Here is an 8,584-nt window from a genome sequence, read left to right as displayed (position 1 = left end):
AAATTGAATAAATCCCCATGGCTTGCAGGGGTAGGGAAATACTTAAGCAGAAATACTGCCCTAGGGCTTATACTCCACCTCTGAATGCCTCCTGATAAAGAACAACCTGGGAATCTTGGTGGATGACAAGTTAACCATGAGCTGGCAATGTGCCCTTGTGGCCAAGACACCCAATGTTATCCTGAGGTGCATCAGGAAGAATGTGGCCAGCAGGTCGAGGGACGTGATCCTACCCCTCTACTTGGCCCTAGTGAGGCCACATCTGGAATACTGTGTCCAGTTCAGTGCTCCTCAATACAAGAAAGACAAGGAACTACTGGAGAGGGTCCAGTGGAGGCCACAAAGCCAATTAGGGGTCTGGAATATTTCTCTTATGAGAGACTGAAGGAGCTGTGACTGTTTAGAATCATAGATCATGCTGAGTTGGAAGGGACCCATCAAGATCATCGAGTCCAACTCCTGGCCCTGCACAGGACACCCCAAGAATCACACCATGTGCCTGAGAGCATTGTCCAAACACTTCTTAAACTCAGACAGGCTTGGCACTGTGACCACTTCCATGGGGAGCCTGTTCCAGGGCTCAACCACCCTCTGGTTGAAAAACCTTTTCCTGATATCCAACCTAAACCTCCCTCGACTGAGCTTCATGACGTTTCCTCAAGTACTGTCAATGAGAGTGAAGAGATCAGTACCTGCCCCTCTGCTTCCCCTTGTGAGGATGTTGAAAACCACAATGAGGTCTCCCCTCAGTCTCCTCCAGGTTGAACAAACCAAGTGACCTCAGCTGCTCCTCCTAAGGCTTCTCCTCCATACCCTTCACCATCCTCGTGGCCATCCTTTGGACACTCTCTAATACCTTAATGTCTTATATTGCAGCGCCCAAAACTGCACACAGCACTCAAGGTGAGGCCACGCCAGTGCAGAGCAAAGTGGGTCAATCACCTCCTTTGACCAGCTGGCAATGCTTTGCCTGATGCACCCCAAGACACGGTTGGCCCTCCTGGTGGCCAGGGCATACTGCTTACTCATATTAAACTGTGCATCAACCAGGACCCCCAGATCTCTTTCCGTAGCACTGCTTTCCAGCCTCTTGTTCCTCAGTCTATCAGTACATCCAGGGTTGCCCCACCCCAGGTGCAGAATCCAGCACTTGCCCTTGTTGAACTTCATACGGTTGTTGATTGCTCATCTCTCTAATTTATCCAGGTTTCTCTGCAGGCTCTCTTTGCTCTTGAGGGAGTCGACACCTCCTCCCAATCTCCTCCCAATTTAGTGTGTCTGTCGAACTTAGTATTCATTTGAGTCCTGTGTCCAAGTCAGTAATGAAGATGTTGAAGAGAACTGGGGTTAAGAAACCCCACTTGTGACCAGTGACCAGCCTGATTCTCTTGGGGATAGTTTATTATCCCATCCTGTTTTTGGGGTCTTTGATCTGTTTTGTTTTGTGCCCAGGGGTGGCAGCTGTCCCCGCCCCACCCCCCATCCTCCCTGGCTCCGGGGAGTTGGGGGCGGGGCGAGCAGCAGTCTCTGCTCTTTCGGAGGGCGGTTCCACAGGACACACGCGGCCGGTATCTCTGACCAGGGATCTTGCTGTTTCTGTGGGTTTTTGTTTTTTTTTTGTTTTTTTTTTTGTTTGTTTTGTTTTGTTTTGGTTTTTTTTTGTTTTGTTTTTGTTTTTTGTTTTTTTGTTTTTTGTTTTTTTTTTTTTTGCTTCAGCACTGTGACTGAGCTTGCCGGCTGAACTTCTTTTGCTGCTCTGTTGTTGGGAAGCCCAGAGCCAGTGCGTGCCCCGCCAAGACCCAGGACCGCCCTCGTTTTCCGCCAGCCGGGGTCCGAAGGACCATCCAGCGCCGGTGAGAAAAGCTCGAGGGGCCTTTTATTGCATTTGGGAGCCAGACTGCTACTGCCCAACCCTCACCCTACCTCCGCCATTGCTCCGGGTTTGTGCTACACTGTAGCTTTTCACCCTCTGCCTGCCGGGAGGTCTTGCACTTTCAGCTTGCTTCTCTGGAGGTTTCCTGCTAGAGATCCTTTTGCTGTCCAGATGGAGATGGGGCACTAGGATTGGTTGTCCCTGGAGGTTCGTAAAAGAAGCTCCTTCTCCATCCCGGCCTGCCGGCTATGCCCGACATTACTGCTTGGTCCCCAAACTTTCACCGGAGCGCCCCCTGCAGCCGCGGGGGAATCATCGCACTTGCCCTACCCAGCTGGGAGCCACCAGCGCCCCTGCCAGCTGTGACCATAACTACACCAAAGGGGAAAGTGCCTGAGGTCGAGAAGGTTGTTACTGGATTTCAGGTTCTGTTTGTTGTCGCTACCATTGTTTTTGTTTGCCTCGCTATATATACTAGTAAAGAACTGTTATTCGTTTTCCTATATCTTTGCTTCAAAGCCCCTTACTTAAAAAATTTTAATAATTCGGAGGGAAGGGGGTCATATTTTCCATTCCAAGGGAGGCTTCTGCCTTCTTTAGCAGACACCTGTCTCTCAAACCAAGACACTGATGTCACCCCATTCACTATAATTCTTTGTGCCTGACCTGTGAGCCAGTTTCTCACCCATTGCATAACATGGTTATCCAGCTGTGTGCTGGACATTTTGTCCAGAAGGATCCTGTGAGAGACAGTATCAAAAGCTTTGCTGAAATCAGAAAAGATTGCATCCACTGGCTTTCTTAGATCAACTGGGTGGGTTACCCTGTTGTTGAAGGAAATCAGGTTCGACAAGCAGGACTTTCCCCTCAAGCCCTCCTGGCTGTGACCAGTGACTACATTGTCCTCCAGGTGTTTGTCAACACGTCCCAGAATAATATTTTTTATGATTTTACTGGGCACTGATGTGAAACAGACAGGCCTGTAATTTCCAGGGTCCTTGTTGCCCTTCTTGAAAATCGGGACAATGTTCACCAGCTTCAAGACAGCTCTGACCTCTCCAGATTCCTAAGAATGCTCAAAAATCGTCAAGAGAGGTTTTGCAATGGCATCAGCCATCTCTCTGAGAATTCTTGGCTGAATCCCATCAGGCCCATAGGTTTGTAGGGATCAAGCTGGAGCAGTAGATCCTGCACAAGTTCAGGTTTGACTGGGAGTTGATCATTCTCACAGTCATGGACCTCCAGCTCAGGTCACTGAGACCCCCTTGGTCCATCATACAGGTTGAAGACAGAGGCAAAGAATGTGTTAAACACCTCAGCCTTGTCCATGTCCCTGTTTGTGAGATGCCCATCCTCATCCTGGAAAGGGCTGAGGTTATTTCTACACTGCCTATTGCCATTAACATATTTTAAAAAACTCTTTTTATTGTCCCCCCACAATTATTTTTGTTTGGTCTAGAGAAGACAAGACTGAGATGGGATGCCATCAATGCATATAAATATCTCAAATGTGGGTTCCAAGAGGATGGTGCCAGTCCATTCAGTGGTGCTCAGCAACAAGATGAGGAGCAAGGGCCATAAACTAAAACACAAGAAGTTGCACCTCAGCATGGGGAAGAATATTTTAGCATTAAGGGTGGCAGAGCACTGGAACAGGCTGTCCAGAGAGGTCGTGGATTAGAGGACTTCTCTGTTCTTTAAAGAAAAAAATCAAGACAAAATTGGTTTCCAAGTCTTCTCCCAGAGGACAGATGCTGTGCCTGAGTGCTCTGCAATGGATGTTAAAGCCCCTTTTCCTCTGCTTCCTGAGAAATCAGGGAGTGGGAAAAACCAAGAGCAACGGAGACAACCCTAAGCCTTATATTACTGATGGGCTTTACCACTGTGTTGGGTTTGCATGGTCAAACAAACTTTGGTAGTAGGAGTGTGTGTTGGTTTATCATCACAGCCTGGTTTTTGGTAGCGGGGGGGGGGGGGGGGGGGGGGCACGGAGGTGGCTTCTGTGAGAAGCTGCTAGAAGTTTCCTCCATGTCCAGCAGAGCCAATCTGTAGCTGCTTCAAATACAGATGTGCCACTGGTCAAGGCTGCGCCTATTAGAAATGGTGGTAATGCCTCTGTGATAACATATTTAGGAAGAAGAAGGGGAAAAAGAAGAAGAAGAAAGTTATTGTGCAGTTGTAATTGCGACCAGAGAAGAGTGGGATGAGAATATATGAGAAGAACAGCTCTGCAGACACCAAGGTCAGTGGAGAAGGAGTGGGAGGAGGTGATCCAGGCACTGGATCTGAGATTCCTCTGCAGCCTGTGGTGAAGACCATGGTAAAGCAGCTGTCCTCCTGCAGCCCATGGATGTCCATCCACAGGGATGCAAACATCCACCTGCAGCCCATGAAGGAGGCCCATGCCAGAGCATAGGGATGCCTGAGAGGAGGTTGTGAGCCTGTGGGAGACCCGTGGAGAGAGGGGTCCACACTGGAGCATCCTGTCCTTGAAGGACTGCACCCTGTGGAAGGGTGACCCACGTGGCAGCACTTTGAGAAGGACTATTGCCAGTGGGATGGACTCACATTGCAGCAGTTCTCAGAGATCTGTTGCTTGTGACATGGACTCACGTTGGAGAAGTTCACCGAGAACTGTGTCTCATGGGAGGGACCCCATGCCTGGAGCAGGGGAACAATTCCTTTCCCTGAGCAGAGAGAGAAACAATGGGTGATGAACTGACCATAACCTCCATTCCCTGTCTCCTTGCACTGCTTGGGTAGGAGGTAGAGCTGGGAAGGAGAGAGGGGTAAAGGGAAGGTGGTTTTAAGGGTTTATTTTACTTATCATTATACTGCTCTGATTTTGTTTGGAATAAATTCAATTAATATCTCTAATTTGAGCCTGTTGTTACCCGTGACAGTATTTGATGAGTGATCTCTCCCTGTCCTTAGCTCATGAACCCGTCATTATATTTTCTCTTTCCTGCCCAGCTATGGAGGGGAGTGAGAGAGTAGCTTGGTGGGTGCCTGGCATCCAGCCAGAACCAACCCACTGCAACCATCTTAATCAAGTTCAGCTGCTCATAATTCTATCAAGCACCATTGCTACTAATGAAGCTGACCCAACACAGGGTGCCATCACCATGCAAAGCTCCTGGGCTTGAATCCACAAAACAGAAAATAAATTTTCCAGACAAGTCCAGTGCACCCAGCAATCATTTTGCTGCTTTCTGAGTAGACAGAAAAGCTGAAGCTCCTGTTTGTTCCTACTGATGCTCCACATGCAGAATAAAAACCACAATCACAGACAACCAGATGAAAATTCAAATACTGAACCACAGCATCATGACCCAAGCTGCACCATGGGAGGTTTAAGTTGGACATTAGGAAGAAGTTCTTCACAGAAGGGGTGATTGGGTGTTAGAATGGGCTGCCCAGGGAGGTGGTGGAGTCACTGTCCCTGGAGGTGTTTAAGAAAAGACTGGATGTGGCACTTAGCACCATGGTCTAGTTGACAAGGTAGTGTTAGGTCATAGGTTGGACTTGATGACCTTGGAGATCTTTTTCAACCTAGTTAATTCTGTGATTCTGTGTTTTAATAAGCAGTGTCAGTAGATGACAAATAAGGGGATCACCAAGTCATCTTCATCATTCGGGGAGGGATGCAACAGCATGGTGTTTCTGCATACCAGCTTCCTTACCCTCTGGGCATTTCCTCGTCCAGCAAGCATCTTGCTTTCACCTCCCAGCAGCCTCCTTTTCCCTTGGGATGCTCTATGACAGAGCAACCCAGGTATCCTGGAGCAACCTGGGGACCCCTGGGCAAACTCTCCCCCTGGAATATGCCACCCATCCCTCAATGATGTGGTGCCACTTACACCAACCACGGGACAGAGTTGCTCTTGTATATTGCACACCTAGAAACACTGGACAGCAAATTCAGCTAGTTAGAAGCCAGGCTCAAAACCTCTATTTTTGGCTTTTTCTATTTATCTCCTTTTTTCTTCCTTTTTTTTCCATGCATCGCTTGTCTTCTCTTTACCAGTCACCAAAGAAGAACATGAACCTTCATTTCTCCCTTGCCCTGTATGTTATTTGGCTTGACTGTAACAGGCCTGGATTTAAATGTATAACTATGACAGTAGCTACAATAAAGCACTCCTTCAATAGAAAAAAAAATTACATTAAAAAAAGGGTTATAGTGGCTGAGGGATAATGGTGACTTGAAAAGCAAGGGCCACAGAATTCCGTTTCTTAGAGCTCCCAGCTCAGAGGACATGATTCTCAATCTATCAAGAAGATTACTGGCAAGCTGATGATGGCTATGTTACTTCTGCAGTGGCATTTGGGCTCCTTTAAAATAGTCCTGCTTCAGCATCCTCACATAAACCATTAGTAAGCTTTTGGGAAGGCATTGCTTTCCTCATCTCTGAGCTGCTTGCAGTTGTTCATTCAGTGATACAATAAAATAAGAAGAAATCACAAATAATAAAGAAAAAAAACAAACCCAGTGCAAATAAGAAAGTCATCCCGCTCTCCAATCCACTTTCGAAGGGGTGGCAAGTAAGTGGAGGGGCACACAGAAAGTCAAAGACAGGATGGGAACCTAGCACAAGACCCTCTGGACAAAAGCCATCACTTATGAGCGTCTGGTATAGTGTGTATCTAGCTTTGTGCTCCCAAGATATCTGCTGCCTGCTGTTTCCTGCCAGTTGGCCAGGGCAAGGCAGGAGAACAGCATAAAAATAATAATAGCCCCCACTTGAATTAGTTGTTTGGGTTTTTTCTTTTCCAAATTCTCTGTCTTCTTTTGAAAGTCAAACAATAACCTGGTGGGCACGTTGCTGCTTCTTGAGCAATGAGTTCAAAAAAAGAAATCCGACATGGCTGAAAAAGAAACATACTTCTCCATCCCCACCCCATGAATGTATTCTCAAGCATGGTGGGGGTTGGTCTTCTGGGGAATTTAAATCAGAAAAGCTTTTGCCAGATCCCATCAAGGTGCATGTCTTCTTCCTGTTCCTTCCCACCCCACCTTGTCCTGCCCCTCAGGCTGTCAGTTTTTGGATGGTCTTGTTGTAGTACTGAGTGATGGTGGGCATCAGGGGGTTCCAGTTGTTGGCATGCAGCTCAATGACCTCCAGCAGCAGGGACCGTGTCAGCATGGACTCAGAGGGACACAGCATCTTGTCACGTGCTATTGCCAACAGTTCTGTCATCATCTCGGGCAGCTGTTCCTCCAGTAGCCGGCCACTGCTCTGCAGCTGTTAGGAGAAGAAGGGGTCAACCATGGCTTATTGATCCTTGTGTGTCCCAAACGGAGACATTCTATAATATTCAGACACTCCACTGGCTTTTACAAACATGCTCCATCCCTCCAATTCTTCCCTGCTTGGTGTGGCAGAGCCACCAGGCAAGGTTAAAGGCATCGTGACTTTTGAAAACCAAAACCACATGGCAGCAAGCTCCAAGAGCATGAAGGGCAAGGTTTTGAAAAGCATCTGTGCTGGGCTGCTAGAGGAACAAATCGTCCAGCTACTGCTGATATAAAAGGAAGATTGCTTTTGGGAAAAAAAAAAATCCTACCCAAAAATCATGCTATTGTCAGAACAAACTGCAGGCTGTGATGTGTTATTCTTGCCTTCTACCTGGCCCTTCATTTACTTGCTGATTCACAGCTCAGAGTAACTCCCAGTCATTAATCGTAATAAGCAGAACCATCCTGTATGCATAACAAATCCTGCCCTGACAAGATCTGCATTTATACCTGTCATGCTGCTTCACTGAAGACAGCCAAGGGGTTTTTCTTAAACAATTACTCCTTGGAGAGCCTCCATGGAGCAACATAAGCCTTAGGTGGTTCCACAGAGAAGGTCCAAGCTGGGACTGGACAGCAGTGAGTCCACCATCATGGAAGATTAGTGGGTCTTGAATGCAGAGCTCCTCAAAGTCCTCACCTTAAAAATTCAAACCCTTCTCCTCAGTTGCTTGTCACTTTGCTGAATTTCAACCATTTGGGCTATAATTTCAATCGCGCTCTGCAAGGAAAGCATCCATCCTCACAGGCAAATCAATTCCAAAAAAATATACTAATGGAACTCTTCTATATTTATACCAGCATTTCCCTGAAAATCTGCTGCTGAGCCAAACAAACCTGTCCGTGTGACCCATGGGGCAGTTTTTTCCCCAGTACAGGTGTTTTTGTGCTTAAAAAATAAGTGCAGGGTGAGATTCGAAGGAACCAGGATGATATAATTTTGTGATGGGACTCTGGCTACCAAACCTTTTGCATCCATGTGCATGCATCACAAGTCCAGTGATAGAATCTCAAGGGCCATCTCTTATCTCACAGTAGTGTCTTTTATCTACTCTGCTCTCAGGAGACCCCCACTGGAGTACTGCATCCAGCTCTGAGGTCCTCAGGACAGGAAAGACATGGACTTGTTAAACAAGGTCCAGAGGATGCCACAAAAGTGGTCAGAGGGCTGGAGCACCTCTCCTAAGAGGACAGGCTGAGAGAGTTGAGGTTGTTCAGCCTGGAGAAGAGAAGGCATCAGGGAGACCTTAAAGCACCTTCCATTATATAAAGGGGCTACAGGAGAGCTGGAGAGGGATTTTGGACAAGGGCATGGAGGGATAGGACAAGGGGCAATGGCTTCAAGCTGACAGAGGGCGGGTTTAGATTAGATATTGGGAAAAAATTATTCCCTGTGAAGGTGGTGAGGCACT

At 47.4% G+C, this 8,584-nt stretch overlaps 1 protein-coding gene and 1 long non-coding RNA gene across 2 annotated transcripts in view; one reads left to right on the top strand and one right to left on the bottom strand.

Moving 5' to 3' along the window:
- Positions 1-1,323: 1,323 nt before the first annotated feature.
- Positions 1,324-4,524, top strand: LOC135289030 (uncharacterized). Its single transcript, XR_010351823.1, has 3 exons — positions 1,324-1,853; positions 4,007-4,115; positions 4,238-4,524. It is a non-coding gene; the product is annotated as an uncharacterized LOC135289030 (long non-coding RNA).
- Positions 4,525-4,701: 177 nt separating this feature from the next.
- LOC135289027 (CBP80/20-dependent translation initiation factor-like) overlaps positions 4,702-8,584 on the bottom strand; it is a 32,422-nt gene continuing 28,539 nt past the window's right edge. Inside the window, exon 4 of the mRNA XM_064402413.1 lies at positions 4,702-7,119. Coding sequence (XP_064258483.1) covers positions 6,904-7,119 — 216 coding nt within the window. The 3' untranslated portion in view covers positions 4,702-6,903. The remainder of the gene's footprint in view (positions 7,120-8,584) is intronic.

The sequence above is a fragment of the Passer domesticus genome, chromosome W, assembly GCF_036417665.1.
Source record: "Passer domesticus isolate bPasDom1 chromosome W, bPasDom1.hap1, whole genome shotgun sequence".
NCBI lineage: Eukaryota > Metazoa > Chordata > Aves > Passeriformes > Passeridae > Passer > Passer domesticus.
This window is presented reverse-complemented; position numbering and strand designations above follow the sequence as displayed.